The sequence below is a fragment of the Cervus elaphus genome, chromosome 22 (genome assembly GCF_910594005.1).
Source record: "Cervus elaphus chromosome 22, mCerEla1.1, whole genome shotgun sequence".
Lineage (NCBI taxonomy): Eukaryota > Metazoa > Chordata > Mammalia > Artiodactyla > Cervidae > Cervus > Cervus elaphus.
This window is the reverse complement of record NC_057836.1, coordinates 21,307,622-21,328,065: the sequence shown is the minus strand read 5'-3', so window position 1 is coordinate 21,328,065 and position 20,444 is coordinate 21,307,622. Positions and strand designations below refer to the sequence as shown.

Genomic DNA, 20,444 nt, shown 5'->3' with positions numbered 1-20,444 from the left:
TTTCTACAGAAATGCCATCTGGAATTGAAAATACTTTTCTGGTAGCAACAATAGGAGGATTCGTGATTGGAATGTTGGGGAATGGGTTCATTGTACTAGTTAACTGCATTGACCTGGTGAAGAGACAAAAGCTCTCATCAGCTGACTGCATCCTCACAGGCCTGGCTATCTCCAGAATCAGTCAACTTTGGGTAATACTATGTGATTCATTTTTATTGGTACTATGGCCACACCTATATGCCATTGATAAACTAACAAAAGTTGTTAATATTTTTTGGATACTGTCTAATCACCTAGCTACTTGGTTTGCCACCTGTCTAAGTGTTTTCTACTTCTTTAAAGTAGCCAACTTCTCCCACCCCTGCTTCACTTGGCTACGGTGGCGAATTCGTAGTGTGGTACTGGTGCTTCTCTTGGGGTCTTTGTCCTTACTGTTTTTGAACTCTGAATCAATATATATGTTTAATCATATCTCAACTAACAGCTACAAAATATATGCAAGAAACTCAACGTGGTCCTCAGATGTAAGTGAAACTCATTATCTTCACCATTTGATTGCTTTTAACTTTATCAACTTAATCCCCTTTCTTCTGTCCCTGACCTCACTGCTCCTCTTATTTCTCTCCTTGATGAGACACATCAGGAATTTGCAGCTCAACCCCAGCTCAAAGGATCTCAGCACAGAGGCCCATAAAAGAGCCATGAAAATGGTGATGTCTTTCCTCTTCCTCTTCATCATTCATGTTTCTTCCATCTCATTAACAGGTTGGGTTTTCCTTAAACTGCAGGGATGTCTGGCCAAATTGGTGGTTGTGTTAACTTCGACTGTTTTTCCTTCAAGCCACTCCTTTATCCTAGTTTTGGGAAATAGTAAGCTGAGACAAAATGTGGTAGGACTGCTGTGGTATCTTAACTGCCACCCGAAAAGAGTGAAATCTTTAGCTTCATAGATTTATCCAGAATTTTCTATATTCCAAGAGCATTGAATTAATCAAGAGACATTGAAGATACATTTTAGCTTCTGTTTTTCTCACTGGATTCCTTTAGATTCTACTGAGCATCAGAACCTTTCCCTAGAATGGCCTATAAACTGACAATCTACTCACAGAGGTGAACTGATATTTTAAAAAAGCAAGCATCACTGGCATCATAAGACTTTCTACTAGTGAAAAAAATTTGAGCAATATAAATATAAAATATATAGTGCAATATGTATTAATCTTATATATGTTGGAAAATATTTACTATAGTCATATGTAAGAGAAAAAATGAGTATTTAGACATGCAAATCCTCTCAAAGGTAGCAGGTGAAATATTTGTATAAAATTAAGCTAAAAATAAATCAAGGGGGCTTCCCTGGTGGTGGAGAGTCTGCCTGCCAATGCAGGAGACTCGGGTTCCATCTCTGACCCTGGAAGGCCCCACATGTCACAGAGCACCTTGGCCCTTGCATACAACTATTGAGTCTGTGCCCTGGAGCCTAGAAGCCACAACTATTGAACCCATGTGCTGCAACTGCTGAAGCCTGTGAGCCCTACAGCCCCCAGTCTGCAACAAGAGAAGACACCACAATGAGAAGGCCACTCTCCGCAACTAGAGGAAAGCCTGCACAGCAATGAAGACCAGGAAAGCCCAAAATGAAAAATAAAGAAGCTAAATTATAAAAAATAGACAAATCAAGGACTAAAAATGTTGGAAGCACAGGACCTTAAAATGGCTGTCGACTTTGCGAGTTAATTTTTCTTAGGACAAAATGAGGACAGTAGCCCTGGATTCAGCACCTCAGATAGCTCTGAGACCGCTCCAAAGAGGCAGGAGAGAAGGTGAGTATAGAAGTGATTTTGGTGAAGGGGAAATACATGCAATCAAGCACATATTTTTGCAGAAGTTTTCTGCTAGTTGCAAAGAGCAGTCGTCACCATGAAGGACTGTTGTGCTTTTTTTTTGATATGAAGAGATACAAGAACTGAGCTCATAAAGTTGTTTCTTGAAAATATCTAACACTCTGAAGACCTGTTCTGCCAGTTTTCCCCTGAGCTCAGAGGGCCTTATTTCTGCACTCTACCCTCAACTCCTAAAGGGAGTGCCGAAAAAATCAGCAGCTGCAACAGTAGATGACTTAATCCTTATAGAGGTAGATAGCAAGTGTCATTTTGTAGTTGACATAGACAAAAGAGCTTTAAAACAAAGAAGCAGACTGTTATTAGGAATCCAAGTTGACTAGCCACGACTTTGCAGAATAAGAAAAAATTAACCAAACTTATAAAAAGATTCTGAATAATTATTCCAAGTGTATAATGATACTTTTATGTCTACTTAATATTTTTCTGTCTCCTTTATATTGATCAAAATCAAAGTTTGATATCAAATGTGTGTGTGTCTGTGTGTGTGTAAGAATTGTATGAACACTCATGTCCTTAGAGAGAAAAAAAATTCACCAGGGACAAAAACAAAAAAGAAAGTTTACATGATAATATCACCTATTTGTAGAATTTTCAGACATGTTTACGTGTGTGTGTGTGTGTGTGTGTGTGTGTGTGTGTGTGTGGACATGTTTATGTTTAGTGTTGACTTGATGCTTATAATAATTAAAATTTAAAAAAGCAGGGCTTCCCTGGTGGCTCAGCTGGCAAAGAATCTGCCAGCAATGCGGGAGACCTGGGTTTGATCCCTGGGTTGGGAAGATCCCCTAAGAAGGGAAGGGCTACCCACTCCAGGATTCTGGCCTGGAGAATTCCAGGGACTGTATAGTCCACAAGGTTGCAAAGAGTCAGACAGGACTGGGGGACTTCCACTTCGTTTACCTTCACAAAAGCAGCTGAAAATATACATCTTAAGGCCAGTCAGTTCAGTTCAATCACTCAGTCATGTCCACTCTTTGTGACCCCATGGACTGAAGCACACCAGGGTTCTCTATCCATCCCCAACTTCTGGAGCTTACTCAAACTCATGTCCATTGAGTCGGTGATGCCATCCAACCATCTCATCCTCTGTCATCCCTTCACCTCCTATCTTCAAACTTTTCCAGCAACAGGGTCTTTTCCAATGAGTCAGTCAGAGGTGACCTGACAGTCATCAGGTGACCAGAGTATTGGAGCTTTAGCTTCAGCATCAGTCCTTCCAATGAATATTCAGGACTGATTTCCTTTAGGATTGACTGGTTTTATCTCCTTGCTGTCCAAGGGACTCTCAAGAGTCTTCTCTGGCAACACAGTTCAAAAGCATCAATTTTTCAGTGCTCAGCTTTCTTTATACTCCAACTCTCACATTCACACATGACTACTGCAAAAACCATAGCTTTGACTAGACAAACCATTGCCAGCAAAGAAATATCTCTGCCTTTAAATATGCTGTCTATATTGGTCATAGCTATTCTTTCAAGGAGCAAGTGTCTTTTAATTTCATCACTGCATTCACCATTTACAATGATTTAGGAGCCCCCCAAAATAAAGTCTCTCACTGCTTCCATTGTTTCCCCATCTATTTGTCATGAAGTGATAGGACCAGATGTCATAATCTGTTTATTGAATGTTGACTTTTAAGCCAAGTTTTCACTCTTCTATTTCACTTTTATCAAGAGGCTCTTTAATTCCTCTTCACTTTCTGCCATAAGGGTGGTATCATCTGCATATCTGAGGTTATTGATATTTCTCCCAGCAGTCTTGATTCCAGCTTGTGCTTTATCCAGCCTTGCATTTCAAATGATGTACTCAGCATAGAAGTTAAATAAGCAGGGTGACAATATACAGCCTCTACCTACTCCTTTCCCAATTTGGAACCAGTCTACTGTTCCATGTCTGGTTCTAACTGCTGCTTTTTGACCTATATACAGATTTTTCAGGAAGCAGCTAAGGTGTCCAGTATACTTTTTTCCACAATTTGTTGTGATCCACACAGTCATAGGCTTTGGCATAGTCAATAGAGCAGAAGTAGATGGTTTTCTGTAACTCTCCTGCTCTTTTTATGATCCAACAGATGTTGGCAATTTGATCTCTGGTTCCTCTGCCTTTTCTAAATCCAGCTTGAAAATTTGGAAGTTCACGGTTCATGTACTGTTGAAGCCTGGCTTGGAGAACTTTGAGAATTACATTGCTAGTGTGTGAGGTGAGTGAAATTGTATGGTAGTTTGAACATTCTTTGGCATTGCCTTTCTTCTGAATTGGAATGAACACTGACCTTTACCAGTCCTGTGGCCACTGCTGCGTTTTCCAAATTTGCTGGCATATTGAATGCAGTACTTAACAGCATCTTCTTTCAGGATTTGAAATAGCTCAAATGGAATTCCATCTACTCTCCTAGCTTTGTTCATAGTGATTCTTCCTAAGGACCACTTTGCAATTCAGCATGTCTGGCTCTAGGTCAGTGATCACACCATCATGATTATCTGGGTTGAGAAGATCTTTATTTGTATAGTTCTTCTGTGTATTCTTGTCACTTCTTCTTAATATCTTCTGCTTCTGTTAGGTCCATAGCATTTCTGCCCTTTATTGAGCCCATCTTTGCATGAAATGTTCCCTTGGTATCTCTAATTTTCTTGAAGAGATCTCTAGTCTTTCCCATTCTATTGTTTTCCTCTATTTCTTTGCACTGATCACTGAAGAAGGCTTTCTTATCTCTCCTTGCTATTCCCTTGGAACTCTGCATTCAAATGGGTATATCTTTCCTTTTCTGCTTTACCTTTCACTTCTCTTCTTATCACACCTATTTGGAAGCTCTCCTCAAACAACCATTTTGCCTTCTTGCGTTTCTTTTTCTTGGGGATGGTCTTGATCACTGCCTCTTATACAATGTCACTGACCTCCAGCCATAGTTCTTCAGGCACTCTCTCTATCAGATCTAATCCCTTGAATCTATTTGTCACTTTCAGTGTATAATCATAAGGGATTTGATTTAGGTCATACCTGAATGGTCTAGTGGTTTTCCCTACTTTCTTCAATTTAAGTCTGAATTTGGCAATAAGGAGTCCATGATCTGAGCCACAATCAGCTCCTGCCTTGTTTTGCTGACTGTATAGAGCTTCTCCATCTTTGGCTGCAAAGAACACAATCAATCAAGTGGACCTTAGGAAGCATCACTATGAACAAAGCTAGTGGATGGGGTGGAATTCCAGTTGAGCTATTTCAAATCCTGAAAGATGATGCTGTGAAAGTGCTGCACTCAATATGCCAGCAAATTTGGAAAACTCAGCAGTGGCCACAGGACTGGAAAAGGTCAGTGTTCCAATTCAGAAGAAAGGCAATGCCAAAGAATGTTCAAACTACCTCACTGTTGAATTCATCTCACATGCTAGCAAAGTAATGCTCAAAATTCTCCAAGCCAGGCTTCAGGAGTACGTCAACTACAAACTTTCAGATGTTCAAGCTGGATTTAGAAAAGGCAGAGGAATCAGAAATCAAATTGCCAACACCTATTGCATCATCAAAAAAAGCAAGAGATTTTCAGAAAAACATCTACTTCTGCTTTACTATGCCAAAGCCTTTGACTGTGTGGATCACAACAAACTGTGGAAAATTCTTCAAGAGATGGGAATACCAGACTACCTGACCTGCCTCCTGAGAAATCTGTATGCAGGTCAAGAAGCAACAGTTAGAACCAAACATGGAACAACAGACTTGTTCCAAATTGGCAAAGGAGTACATCAAATCTGCATACTGTTACCCTGGTTATTTAACTTATATTCAGAGTACATCATGAGAAATGCTGGGCTGGATGATGCACAAACTGGAATCAAGATTTCCGGGAGAAATATCAATTACCTCAGATATGCAGATGACATCACCCTTATGGCAGAAAGTGAAGAAAAACTAAAGAGACTCTTGATGAAAGTGATAAAGGAGAGTGAAAAAGTTGGCTTAAAGTTCAACATTCAGAAAACCAAGATCATGGCATCTAGTCATGGCATCACTTCATGGCAAATATATGGGGGAAAATGGAAACCATGACAGACTTTATTATTTGGGCTCCAGAATCACTGCAGATCGTGACTGCAGCCATGAAATTGAAAGATGCTTGCTCCTTGGAAGAAAAGCTATAACCAACCTAGACAGCATATTAAAAAGCAGAGACATTCCTTTACCAAGAAAGGTCCATCTAGTCAAAGCTATGGTATTTGCAGTATTCATGGGTGGATGTGTGAGTTGGAGTATAAAGAAAGCTGAGTGCCGAAGAATTGATGCTTTTGAACAGTGATGTTGGAGAAGACTCTTGAGAGTCCTTTGGACAGCAAGGACATCCACCAGTTCATGCTAAAGGATATCAGTCCAGAATATTCTTTGGAAGGACTGATGCTGAAGCTGAAACTCCGATCCTTTGGCGCCCTGATGGGAAGAGCTGACTCATTGGAAAAGACCCTGATGCTGGGAAAGATTGAAGGCAGGAGGTGAAGGGGACGACAGAGGAAGAGATGGTTGGATGGCATCACTGACACAATGGACATGAGTTTGAGTAAGCTCCAGGAGTTGGTGATGGACAGGGAATCCTGGCGTGTTGCAGACCATGGGGTCGCAAAGAGTCAGACATGACTGAGCAACTGAAATGAACTGAACTGAATGACACTGGTGATGGTGCTCAGTTGCTCAGTCTGAGCATTTGCGTGTCTGACTATTTGCCACCCCAAGTACTGCAGGAATCCAGGCTCCTCTGTCCTCCTTAATTCCTGGAGTTTGCTTAAATTCATGTCCATTGAGTTGGTGATGCTATCTAATCATCTCATCCTCTACCACCTTCTTCTCTTTTGTCTTCAATCCATTCCAGATTAGGGTCTTTCCAATGAGTTGCTCTTCACATCAGGTGGCCAAAGTATTGGAGCTTCAGCTTCAGCATCAGTCCTTCCGTTGAATATTCAGGGTTGATTTCCTTTAGGATTGACTGATACTCTTGCAGTACATAGGCATATATGTATATATGGTATATGTCCATAGTATATATATGTCCATAGTCATAGGCATATATATATGTATGATTTCTTAGGTGACTGCAGTTTACTGTCAAGTTTGAAAACCATTGTATTAGTTACCTGTTTGTTGAAGTGAAAATACATTTTACTTGTAAATCAATTTATAATGACAAAGAATTTTATCAAAAGCAGAATTAATGAAAAGGAGACCCTCCTTCCTATTCATCCATCTCCTGCTTTTTTAAAAAAATTTTTCTTAGTATTTTTACCTCTCAGTTGATAATCGCTAATTCAGAATCAAATAGGCCCTAGCTCACTGGAAACGAAGTTCAAAAATTCACAGTAGGAGCTCAGATAGAGGTATGATTTTGGTACCTTTTCACATTATTCTGGAAGATCACTTTCCTTTTAATCTATTTCCTCAAGAAATCTTAAAAAGCTTCAAACCCTAAGCCAGTTGTCTTTGTCCTTAGAAAACAAGAATTAACTATTGACTATAGATTTTGTAGCACCATCCTCGGTGTTGCAACTGCATTTTGGTCAAACTTTTGTCATATTCAACAGCAATGATTTATTTAAAATTACTTTTTCCATAACTCTGTGAGGTCCTTATTTCTCTTTATTAGGTTTCTTTCATCTGTAACAGTATCTGAAATGTTATGAATTTCATTAAATGAAATCAATGAATAATGCTTCTATTTCAGAGGTTATTTTCTGAGAATACTATGAAAATTAAGAAACCTGAATCCAAATGGTATCAAGTTTCTGTTGAGAAAGGAAGTACAAATGAGTGTAAAGAAATCTGTCTCACATTTGCATGTTTGCATACCTGATTTTCCTTTTCCAGATGTCTCCACAAGTGGAAAATTGCTGCCAGCACCAATGGTGACTGGGCACATTCAAGGCTTAATCTGGAAATCAGTAGCTGATTGAAAGCAATGTTCAAATTTTCCATTTAGAGCTATGGGAGTGGATCTCCTTGCATAAATTTCAGAACTACCAGGAATAAAAGGCTGGAATAAAAGAGAAAGATCTTTATGAAGATATGTGAGATGGTATCTGAGTTTCATTAAGCATTTTTGAAAAGGATCAAACTGGGTATCATTCTACAACACTTGGACAGCAACAACAACAAAAAGAAATCATTGACAAATAGTATTAGCTTTCTGAATTCTTTCTACAGAAATGCCATCTGGAATTGAAAATACTTTTCTGGTAGCAACAATAGGAGGATTCGTGATTGGAATGTTGGGGAATGGGTTCATTGTACTAGTTAACTGCATCGACCTGGTGAAGAGACAAAAGCTCTCATCAGCTGACTGCATCCTCACAGGCCTGGCTATCTCCAGAATCAGTCAACTTTGGGTAATACTATGTGATTCATTTTTATTGGTACTATGGCCACACCTATATGCCATTGATAAACTAACAAAAGTTGTTAGTATTTTTTGGACATTGTCTAATCACCTAGCTACCTGGTTTGCCACCTGTCTAAGTGTTTTCTACTTCTTTAAAGTAGCCAGCTTCTCCCACCGCTGCTTCACTTGGCTGCAGTGGCGAATTCGTAGTGTGGTACTGGTGCTTCTCTTGGGGTCTTTGTCCTTACTGTTTTTGAACTTCAAATTAATAGATATGTTTAATAGTGTCTGGACTAGTGGCTACAAAATATATGCAAGAAACTCAACGTGGTCCTCAGATGTAAGTGAAACTCATTATCTTCACCATTTGATTGCTTTTAACTTCATCAACTTAATCCCCTTTCTTCTGTCCCTGACCTCACTGCTCCTCTTATTTCTCTCCTTGATGAGACACATCAGGAATTTGCAGCTCAACCCCAGCTCAAAGGATCTCAGCACAGAGGCCCATAAAAGAGCTATGAAAATGGTGATGTCTTTCCTCTTCCTCTTCATCATTCATGTTTCTTCCATCTTATTAACAGGTTGGGTTTTCCTTAAACTGCAGGGACATCTGGTCAGATTGGTGGTTGTGTTAACTTCAACTGTTTTTCCTTCAAGCCACTCCTTTATCCTAATTTTGGGAAATAGCAAGCTGAGACAAAATGCCATAGGACTGCTGTGGTATTTTAACTGCCCCTTGAAAAGAGTGAAATCTTTAGCTTCATAGATTTAACCAGAATTTTCTATATTCCAAAAGCATTGAATTAATCAAGAGACATTGAAGATACATTTTAATTTCTGTTTTTCTCACTGGATTCCTTTAGATTCTACTGAGCATCAGAAACTTTCCCTAGAATGGTCTATAAATTAACAATCTACTCACAGAGGTGAATTGATTCTTTTAAAAAACAAGCATCATTGGCATCATAAGACTTTCTACTAGTGAAAAAATATTTGAGCAATAAAAATATAAAATATATAATGCAATATGTATTAATTTTATATACATTGGAAAATATGTACTATAGTCATATGTAAGGGAAAAAACATGAATATTTAGACATGCAAATCCTTTCCAAGGTAGAGCAGGTGAAATATTTGTATAAAATTAAGCTAAAAATAAATCAAAGGGGCTTCCCTGGTGGCTCAGTGGTGGAGAGTCTGCCTGCCAGTGCAGGAGACTTGGGTTCCATCTCTGACCCTGGAAGGCCCCACATGTTTTGGAGCAACTGGGCCCTTGCACACAACCACTAAGCCTGTGCCGTGGAGACTGGAAGCCACAACTACTGAACCCATGTGCTGCAACTGCTGAAGCCTGTGTGCCCTACAGCCCGTGCTCTGCAACAAGAGAAGACACCACAAGGAGAAGCACACTAGCCACAACTAGAGAAAAACCTGCACAGCAATGTAGACCAGCAAAGCTAAAAATGAAAAAAAATAAAGAAATTAAATTATAAAAAATAGATAAATCAAGGAATAAAAATGTTGGAACCACAGAACCTTAAAATGAATGTTGACTTAAGTTCACAATGTAAACATTGTGAGTTAATTTTTCTTAGGACAAAATGAGGACAGCAGTCCTGGATTCAGCACCTCAGATAGCTCTGAGAGACTGCTCTGAAGAGGCAGAGGAGAAGGTCAGTATAGAGTTGATTTTGGTGATGGGGGAGTATATGCAATCAAGCACATGTTTTTGCAGAAGGTTTCTGCTAGTCATGAAGAGCTGTCATCATGAAGGACTTCAGTGCTTTTTAGGAGATACAAAAACTGAGCTTATAAAATTGTCTCCTAAAAATATCTAACCATCTGAAGACCTGTTCTGCCGGTTTTTTCCCTGAGCTCAGAGTGATTATTTCTGCTCTCTACCCTGAACTCCTTTAGGGAGTCTCGAAAATCAGCAGCTGCAACAGTAGATGATTTAATCCTTATAGAGGTAGATGGCAAGTGTCATTATGTAGCTGGCATGTCCAAAAGAGGTTTAAAACAAAGAAGTAGACTTTTATTAGGAATCCAAGCTAGACTAACCACTACTTTGCAGAATAAGAAAAAATCAACTGAACTTATAGAAAGATTCTGAATAATTATTCCCTAAGTGTATAATAATACTTTTATGTCTACTTAATATTTTCATGTTTACTTTACATGGATCAAAATCACACTTTGATATCAAAGGTGTGTGTGTGGTGTGTGTGTAAGAATTGTATGAACACTTAATGTCCTTTGTCAGAGAGAACAAAAACAATTCACCACAGACAAAAACAGAAAGGAAAGTTTACAAGAGAATATCACCTATTTGTAGAATTTTCAGACATGTTTATGTGTGTTTGTGTGTGTGTGTGTGTACATGTTTATGTTTAGTGCTGACTTGATGCTTATAGTAATTAAAATTAAAAAAGCAGGTTTTCCCTGGTGGCTCAGCTGATAAAGAATCTGCTGGTAAGTGGGAGCCCTGGGTTTGATCCCTGGGGTGGGAACATCTCCAAGAGAAGGGAACAGTTACCCACTCCAGTATTCTGGCCTGGAGAATTCCAGGGACTGTATAGTCCATGGGGTTGCAAAGAGACAGACAAGACTAGGGACTTCATTTACCATCACAAAAGCTGCTGAAAATGTATATACATCGTCAGTTCAGTTCAGTTCAGTCATTCAGTCGTGCCCAACTCTTTGTGACCCCATGAACCACAGCATGCCAGGACTCCCTGTCCATCATCAACTCCCAGAGTCCACCCAAACCCATGTCCATTGAGTTGGTGGTGCCATCCAACCATCTCATCCTCTGTCATCCCCTTCTCCTCCTGCCCTCAATCTTTCCCAGCATGAAGGTCTTTTCAAATGAGTCAGCTCTTCGCATCAGGTGGCCAAAGTATTGGAGTTTCAGCTTCAACACCAGTCCTTCCAATGAACACCCAGCACTGATCTCCTTTAGGATAGACTGGTTGGATCTCTTTGCAGTCCAAGGGACTTTCAAAAGTCTTCTCCAACACCACAGTTCAAAAGCATCAATTCTTTGGCACTCAGTTTTCTTCACAGTCCAACTCTCACATCCGTACATGACCACTGGAAAAACCATAGCCTAGACTAGATGGACCTTCGTTGGCAAAGTAATGTCTCTGCTTTTTAATATGCTTTCTAGGTTGTTCATAACTTTCCTTAAACAGAGCAAGCGTCTTTTAATTTCATTGCTGCAATCACCATCTGAAGTGATTTTGGAGCCCAGAAAAATAAAGTCAGCCACTCTTTCCTCATCTATTTGCCATGAAGTGATGGGATCAGGTGCCACGATCCTAGTTTTCTGAATGTCGAGCTTTAAGCCAACTTTTTCAGTCTCCTCTTTCACTTTCATCAAGAGGCTCTTTAGTTCCTCTTCAATTTCTGCCATAAAGTTGGGGTCATCTGCATTCTGAGGTTATTTGTATTTCTCCTGGCAATCTTGATTTCAGCTTGTGCTTCTTCCAGCCCAGCGTTTCTCATGATGTACTCTGCATATAAGTTAAATAAGCAGGGTGACAATATACATCATTGACGTACTCCTTTTCCTATTTGGAACCAGTCTGCTGTTCCATGTCCAGTTCTAAATGCTGCTTCCTGACCTGCATACAGATTTCTATCTTAAGGCCAGTCATTTCAGTTCAGTGGCTAAGTCATGTCCTATGCTATGTGACCCCCTGGAATGAAGCATGATAGTCTTCCCTATCATCACCAACTCCCAGAGCTTGCTCAAACTCATGTCCATCGAGTTGGTGATGCCATCCACTGTGTCATCCTCTGTTGTCCCCTTCTGCTCCTGACTTCAAACTTTCCCAGCAACAGGGTCTTTTCCAATGAGTCAGTCTTCCCATCAGGTGGCCAGACTCTTGGAACATCAGCTTCAGCATCAGTCTTCCAATGAATATTAGCATTGACTGGTTTGATTTCCTTGCAGTCCAAGAGACTCTCAAGAGTCTTCTCCAGTATCACAGTTCAAAAGTATCAGTTTTTTGGTTCAAAAGCATCATTTTTTCAGCACTCAGTTTTCTTTATAGTCCAACTCTGACATCATACATGACTACTGCAAAAACCATAGCTTTGACCAGATGGAACTTTGTCTTCCAAGAAATATCTCTGCCTTTTAATATGCTGTCTATGTTGGTCATAGCTTTTCTTTCAAGGAGCAAGAGTATTTTAATTTCATGGCTGGAGTCACCATTTGCAGTGATTTTGGAGCCCCCAAAATAAAGTCTCTCACTGCTACCTTTGTTTCCCCTTGTATTTGCTATGAAGTGATGGGACCAGAATCCATAATCTTAGTTTTTTAAATGTTAACTTTTAAGTCAGCTTTTTCACTCTTTTCTTTCACTTTTACCAGGAGGCTCTTTAGTTCTTCTTCACTTTCTGCAATAAGGGTGGTGTCATCTGTGTATCTAAGGTTATTGATATTTCCCCCAGATTTCACATGATGTATTCTGCGTATAAGTTAAATAAGCCGGGTGACAATATACAGCCTCTCTGTACTCCTTTCCCAATTTGGAATCGGGCTGCTGTTCCATGTCTGATTCTAACTGTTGCTTCTTGACCTGTGTACAACTTTCTCAGGAGGCAGGTAAGGTGTCTGATATACCTTTTCCCCCACAATTTGTTATGATCCACAGAGTCAAAGGCTTTGACATAGTCAATAAAGCAGAAGTAGATATTTTGATGGAACTCTCTTGCATTTTTGATGATCCAACAGATGTTGGCAATTTGATCTCTGGTTCCTCTGCCTTTTCTAAATCCACCTGGAAGTTAATGGTTCACATACTGTTGGAGCCTGGCTTGGAGAATTTTGATCATTATATTGCTAGCATGTGAGGTGAGTGCAACTGGGTGGTACTTTGAACATTCTTTGGCATTGCCTTTCTTGGGGTTAGAATGAAAACTGACCTTTACCAGTCCTGTGGCCACTGCTGTGTTTTCCAAATTTGCTGGCATATTGAGTGCAGTACTTAACAGCATCATCTTACAGAATTTGAAATAGCTCAACTGGAATTCCATCCCCTCCATTAGCTTTGTTCATAGTGATTCTTCCTAAGACCTATTTAACTTTCCATTTCAGCATGTCTGGTTCTAGGTTAGTGATCATACCATCATGGTTAAATAAGTCATGATTTTTTTTGTATAGTTCCTCTGTGTATTCTTGCCACCTCTTCTTAATATCTTCTGCTTCTGTTAGGTCCATACCATTTATGTCCTTTATTGGCCCATCACTGCATGAAATGTTCTCTGGTATCTCTGATTTTCTTGAAAAGATCTCTAGTCCTTCCCATTCTATTGTTTTCCTCTATTTCTTTGCACTGATCACCGAGGAAGGCTTTTTTTCCTTTCCTTGCTCTTCTTTGGAACTCTTCATTCAAATGGGTATATCCTTCCTTTTCTCCTTTGCCTTTAGCTTCTCTTTCTTTCTCAGTTATTTGGAAGACCTCCTCAGACAGTTTTTTTGCATTTCTTTTTCTAGGGGATGGTCTTGATCACTGCCCCCTGTACAATGTCATAAATCTCCATATATTGTTCTTTAGGCACTCTATCAGATATAATCACTTGAATCTATTTGTCATGTCCACTGTATAATTGTAAGGAATTTGATTTAGGTCATACCTGAATGGTCTAGTGGTTTTCCCTACTTTCTTCAATTTAAGTCTGAATTTGGCAATAAGGAGTTGATGATCTGAGCCACAGTCCACTCCCGGTCTTGTTTTTGCTGACTGTAAAGAGCTTCTCCATCTTGGGCTACAAAGAATATAATCAATTAAGTGGACCTTAGGAAGCATCACTATGTACAAAGCTAGTGGAGGTCATGGAATTCCAGTTGAGCTATTTTAGATCCTAAGAGATGATGCTGTGAAAGTGCTGCACTCAAAATGCCAGCAAATTGAAAAACTCAGCAGTGGCCACAGGACTGGAAAAGGTCAGTGTTCATTCCAATCCCACAGAAAGGCAATGCCAAAGAATGTTCAAACTACTGCATTGTTGAACTCACCTCACATGCTAGCAAAGTAATGCTCAAAATTCTTCAAGATAGGCTTCAACAGTATGTGAAATGTGAACTTCCAGATGTTCAAGCTGGATTTAGAAAAGGCAGAGGAACCAGAGATCAAATTGTCAACACCTGATCATCTAAAAAGTGAGAGAGCTCCAGAAAAACACCTACTACTTTATTGACTATGCCAAAGCCTTTGACTATGTGAATCACAACAAACTGTGGAAAACGCTTCAAGAGATGGGAATATCAGACCACGTGCCCTGCCTCCTGAGAAACTGTATGCAGGTCAAGAAGCAACAGTTACAACCCAACATACAACAGCATACTGGTTCCAAATTGGGGAAAGAGTACATCAAGGCTGTATATTTTAAGCCTGTTTATTTAACTTATATGCAGAGTACATCATGAGAAATGCCGGGCTGGATGAAGCACAGGCTAGAATCAAGATTGCCAGGAGAAACATCAATTACCTCAGATATGCAGATGACACCACCCTTATGGCAGAAAGTGAAGAGGAACTAAAGAGCCTCTTGATAAGAGGAGAATGAAAAATTTGGCTTAAAGCTCAACATTCATAAAACTAAGATCATGGCATCTGGTCTCATCATTTCATGGCAAATAAATGGGGAAACAATGGAAACAGTGACAGACTTTATTACTTTGGCTGCAGATGGTGACTGCAACCATGAAATTGAAAGACATTTGCTCCTTGGAAGAATAGTTATGACCAATCTAGGCATAATATTAAAAATCAGAGACATTACTTTGCCAACTAAGGTCCATCTAGTCAAAGCTATGGTTTTTCCAGAGTCAAGTATGGATGTGAGAGTTGAACTATAAAGAAAGCTGGGCGCCAAGGAATTGATGCTTTTTAACTGTGGTGTTGGAGAAGACTCTTGAGAGTCCCTTGAATAGCAAGGACATCCAACCAGTCCCTCATAAAGGAAATCAGTCCTGAGTATTCATTGGAAGGACTCATGCTGAAGCTCCAATCCTTTGGCCACCTGAATCAAAGAACTGACTCTCTTGGAAAGACCCTGATGCTGGGAAAGATTGAAGGCAGGAGGAGAAGGGGACGACAGAGGATGAGATGGTTGGATGGCATCAACGACTCAATGGACAGGAGTTTGAGCAAGCTCCAGGAGTCGGTGATTTGACAGGGAAGCCTGTTGGCTGCAGTCCATAGAGTCACAAGAAGTCAGATACGAGTGAGCAACTGAACTGAACTGAACTGAACTGAACTGAACGATATTGGTGATGGTGCTCAGTTGCTCAGTCATGTCTCACTCTTTGCCACCCCATGGACTGCAGCAAGCCAGGTCCCTCTGTCCTCCTTAATTCCCAGAGTTTGCTCAAGTTCATGACCATTGAGTTCATGATGCTATCTAACCATCTCATCCTCTACCACCCTCTTCTCTTTTTCCTTCAATCTGTCCCAGATGAGGGCCTTCCCAATGAGTTGCCAAAGGTGGCCAAAGTATTGGAGCTTCAGCTTCAGCATCAGTTCTTCCAACGAATACTCAGGGTTGATTTCCTTTAGTATTAACTGATATTCTTGCAGTCCAAAGGACTAGCTCATATGCATATATATATGACATAACTGCAGTTTACAGTCAAGTTCAAAAACCATTGTATTAGTTACCTGTTTGTTGAAGTGAAAATACATTTTGCTTGTAAATCAATTTTTTATGAGATGAAGAATTTTATCAAAAGCAGAATTAATGAAAAGGAGAAACTCCCTCCTATTCATCCATCTCCTGCTTTTTTTTCTTTTGCCTTTTTGCTTAGTATTTTTACCTCTCAGTTAATAATTGCTAATTCAGAATCAAATGGGCAGTAGTTCACTGGAAACAAAGTTCAAAAATTCACAGTAGGAGCTCAGATAGAGGTATGATTTTGGTACCTTTTCACATTATTCTGGAAGATCACTTCCCTTTTAATCTATCTTCAAGAAATCTTAAAATGCTTCAAACCCTAAGCCAGTTGTCTTTGTCCTAAGGAAGTGATAATTAACTATCAACTATAGATTTTGTAGCATCATCCTCAGTGTTGCAATTATATTTTGATCAAATTTTTGTCTTATTCAACAGTAATAGTTTATTTAAACTGACTTTTTCCATGACTCTGTGAGGTCCTAATATTGCTTCTCTTTATTAGGTTTATTTCATCTGTAACAGTATCTGAAATGTTATGGATTTTATTAAATGAAATCGATGAATAATGCTTCTATTTCAGAGGTTATTTTCTGAGAATACTATGAAAATTAAGAAACTTGAATCCAAATGGTATCGAGTTTTGGTTGAGAAAGGAAGTACAAATGTAAAGAAATGTAAAAAATGTAAAGAAATCTGTCTCACATTTGCATGTTTGCATACCTGACTTTCCTTTCCAGATGTCTCCACAAGTGGAAAATTGCTGCCAGCACCAATGATGAGTGTGAACATTTACTGTTTTATCTGGAAATCAGTAGCCGATTGAAAGCAATGTTCAAGTTTTCCATTTAGAGCTACGGGAGTGGATCTCCTTGCATAAATTTCAGAACTACCAGGAATAAAAGGTTGGAATAAGAGAAAGATCTTTATGAAGATATGTGAGATGGTATCTGAGTTTCATTAAGCATTTTTGAAAAGGATCAAACTGGGTATCATTCTACAACACTTGGACAGCAACAACAACAAAAAGAAATCACTGATAAATAGTATCAGCTTTCTGGATTCTTTCTAGAGAAATGCCATCTGGAATTGAAAATACTTTTCTGGTAGCAACAATAGGAGGATTCGTGATTGGAATGTTGGGGAATGGGTTCATTGTACTAGTTAACTGCATCGACCTGGTGAAGAGACAAAAGCTCTCATCAGCTGACTGCATCCTCACAGGCCTGGCTATCTCCAGAATCAGTCAACTTTGGGTAATACTATGTGATTCATTTTTATTGGTACTATGGCCACACCTATATGCCATTGATAAACTAACAAAAGTTGTTAGTATTTTTTGGACATTGTCTAATCACCTAGCTACCTGGTTTGCCACCTGTCTAAGTGTTTTCTACTTCTTTAAAGTAGCCAGCTTCTCCCACCGCTGCTTCACTTGGCTGCAGTGGCGAATTCGTAGTGTGGTACTGGTGCTTCTCTTGGGGTCTTTGTCCTTACTGTTTTTGAACTTCAAATTAATAGATATGTTTAATAGTGTCTGGACTAGTGGCTACAAAATATATGCAAGAAACTCAACGTGGTCCTCAGATGTAAGTGAAACTCATTATCTTCACCATTTGATTGCTTTTAACTTCATCAACTTAATCCCCTTTCTTCTGTCCCTGACCTCACTGCTCCTCTTATTTCTCTCCTTGATGAGACACATCAGGAATTTGCAGCTCAACCCCAGCTCAAAGGATCTCAGCACAGAGGCCCATAAAAGAGCCATGAAAATGGTGATGTCTTTCCTCTTCCTCTTCATCATTCATGTTTCTTCCATCCTATTAACAGATTGGGTTTTCCTTAAACTGCAGGGACATCTGGTCAGATTGGTGGTTGTGTTAACTTCGACTGTTTTTCCTTCAAGTCACTCCTTTATCCTAATTTTGGGAAATAGCAAGCTGAGACAAAGTGCCATAGGACTGCTGTGGTATCTTAACTGCCACCCAAAAAGAGTGAAATCTTTAGCTTCATAGATTTATCCAGAATTTTCTATATTCCAAAAGCACTGAATTAATCAAGATACAGTAAAGATACATTTTAATTTCTGTTTTTGTCACTTTATTCCTTTAAATTCCACTGAGCATCAGAAACTTTTCCTAGAACGGCCTATAAACTAACAATCTACTCACAGAGGTAAATCGATTTTTTTAAAAAGCAAGCCTCATGGTCATCTTAACAGTTTCTACTAATCGAAAAATATTTGAGCAATATAAATATAAAATATATAATGCAATATGCATTCATTTTATATATGTTGGTATATGTTTACCACAGAATATATAAGGACAAATACACGATCATTTGAACATGCCCATCCTTTCCAAGGTAGAGCATGTGAAATATTTGTATAATATTAAGCTAAAAATAAATCAAAGGGGCTTCCCTGGTGACTCAGTGGTGGAGAGTCTGCCTGCCAATGCAGGAGACACGGGTTCAGTCTCTGACTTGGGAAGGCCCCACATGTCATGGAGCAACTGGGCCCTTGCACACAACTATTGAGCCTGTGCCCTGGAGCCTGGAACCCACAACTACTGAACCCATGTGCTGCAACTGCGGAAGCCTGTGTGCCCTACAGCCCGTGCTCTGCAACAAGAGAAGACACCACAAGGAGAAGCCCACTCTCTGCACCAGGGTAAAGCCTGCACAGCAATGAAGACCAAGAAAGCCCCAAATGGAAAATAAAGAAGTTAAATTATAAAAAAAAATAGATAAATGAAGGGCTAAAAATGTTGGAAGCACAGAACCTTAAAATGGCTGTCGACTTAAAAAAATGCACAGTGTGAATTTTGCAAGTTAAGTTTTTCTTAGGGCAAAATGAGGACAGCAGCCCTGGATTCAGCACCTCAGGTAGCTCCGAGAGAGTGTTCCAAAGAGGCAGGGGAGAAAGTCAGTATAAAGGTGATTTTGGTAAAGGGGCAATATATGCAATCAAGCAGGTTTTTGCACAGAATGTTTCTGCTAGTCACAAAGAGCAGTTGTCACCATGACGGACTTCAGTGCTTTTTAGATATGAGGAGATACAAGTACTAGGCTCTCACAAAGTTGTCTCCTGAAAATATCTAACTATCTGAAGACCTGTTCTGCCAGTTTTTCCCTGAGCTCAGGGTACCTTATATCTATTCTCCACCCTGAACTCCTTTAGGGAGTCTCAAAAATCAGCAGCTGCAACAGTAGATGATTTAATCCTTAAGGAGGATAGGTGGCAAGTGTCATTTTGTAGCTGACTTGGCCAACATAGCTTTTAGAAAAAGGAGCAGACTATTATTAGGAATCCAAGCTAGACTAGCCAGTACTTTGTAGAATAAGAAAAAAATTAACTGAACCTATAAAAAGAGACTGCATAATTATCCTAAGTGTATAATAATACTTTTATGTCTACTTAATATTTTTACATCTACTTTACATGGATCAAGATCATACTTTGATATCAAATTTGTGTATGTGTGTGTGTGTGTGTGTGTGTGTGTGTGTAAGCATTGTATGAACAATAATGTCCCTTGTCAAAGAGAACAGAAACAATTCACCAGGGGTAAAAACAGAAAGGGAAATTTACAAGAGAATGTCACCTATTTGTAGAATTTTCGGACATGTTTATGGGTGTGTGTGTGTGTGTGTGTGTGTGTGTGTGTTTTTATGTGTATATATATACTATATATATATAGTGCTGAATTGATGTTTATAATAACTAAAATAAAATAAAAGCAGCTGAAAATGTATATGCATCTTAAGACCAGCAGGTGGCAAGTTCATGCTTCCTAATGACATTGGTGGTGGTGCTCAGTTGCTCAGTGATGTCTGACTCTTGGTGGCTCTATGGACTATAACTCACCAGTTTCCTCTGTCCATGGAATTTTCCAGGCAAGAATATTGGAGTGGGCTGCCATTTCCTACTCTATAGATTCTTCCTGACTCAAGGATCAAAACCAAGTTTCCTGTGTCTGCTGCATTTGCTGGCAGATTCTTTACTACTGGGCCACCTGGGAAACCCTCCCAAAAACCATAAGAAGAAATCTTTGCTAGAATTGCCATAAATTTTAAGTGGTAGAAGCAAAACACTCCCCCAGCAAACTACAAAATAAATGTTGAAAATATTTATGAACTATATGAAACTATGTGGTTATAAGTTAATTTTGATGGAGCAGTAGGTCAGGTCTGACGACACTAGGAAGACTGTAAGAACCGTAAGGGCTTTGTTAACTGTACCCTTACTCCAGGGAGCTGAGCTATGGTGTGCTCTGATCTTAAGGGTGATGAGATGATGATACATGTATACGCAGGTCTATAAAGATTTAGATTTCTAAGCTGCATTCATTATGTTAGACACTATATAAGAAGTCTCCTGGGTGGGGGAAGTAGAGGAAGATGGTCAAAACGTACAAACTTATAGTTGTAAGATAAATAAGTAGAAAGTAATGTATAAAATGATAACTATAATTAACACTGTTGTATGGTAAATTTGAAAG

The 20,444-nt window shown here is 39.4% G+C and overlaps 3 protein-coding genes across 3 annotated transcripts; all 3 read left to right on the top strand.

Moving 5' to 3' along the window:
• Positions 1–985, top strand: LOC122680826 (taste receptor type 2 member 42-like). The gene has a single exon (XM_043882543.1). The coding sequence runs from the start codon at positions 12–14 to the stop codon at positions 948–950; it is 939 nt and encodes a 312-aa protein (XP_043738478.1). The 5' UTR covers positions 1–11; the 3' UTR covers positions 951–985.
• Positions 986–8,080: 7,095 nt separating this feature from the next.
• Positions 8,081–9,019, top strand: LOC122680827 (taste receptor type 2 member 42-like). The gene has a single exon (XM_043882544.1). It carries the CDS (start codon positions 8,081–8,083, stop codon positions 9,017–9,019), a length of 939 nt encoding a protein of 312 aa, XP_043738479.1.
• Positions 9,020–17,015: 7,996 nt separating this feature from the next.
• LOC122680596 (taste receptor type 2 member 42-like) lies at positions 17,016–17,954 on the top strand. The gene has a single exon (XM_043882143.1). The coding sequence runs from the start codon at positions 17,016–17,018 to the stop codon at positions 17,952–17,954; it is 939 nt and encodes a 312-aa protein (XP_043738078.1).
• Positions 17,955–20,444: the final 2,490 nt, after the last annotated feature.

Bases quoted from the DNA above. Each gene is read 5' to 3' on its own strand.
- LOC122680826 (XM_043882543.1), top strand. From the start codon at position 12: ATGCCATCTGGAATTGAAAATACTTTTCTGGTAGCAACAATAGGAGGA.
- LOC122680827 (XM_043882544.1), top strand. From the start codon at position 8,081: ATGCCATCTGGAATTGAAAATACTTTTCTGGTAGCAACAATAGGAGGA.
- LOC122680596 (XM_043882143.1), top strand. From the start codon at position 17,016: ATGCCATCTGGAATTGAAAATACTTTTCTGGTAGCAACAATAGGAGGA.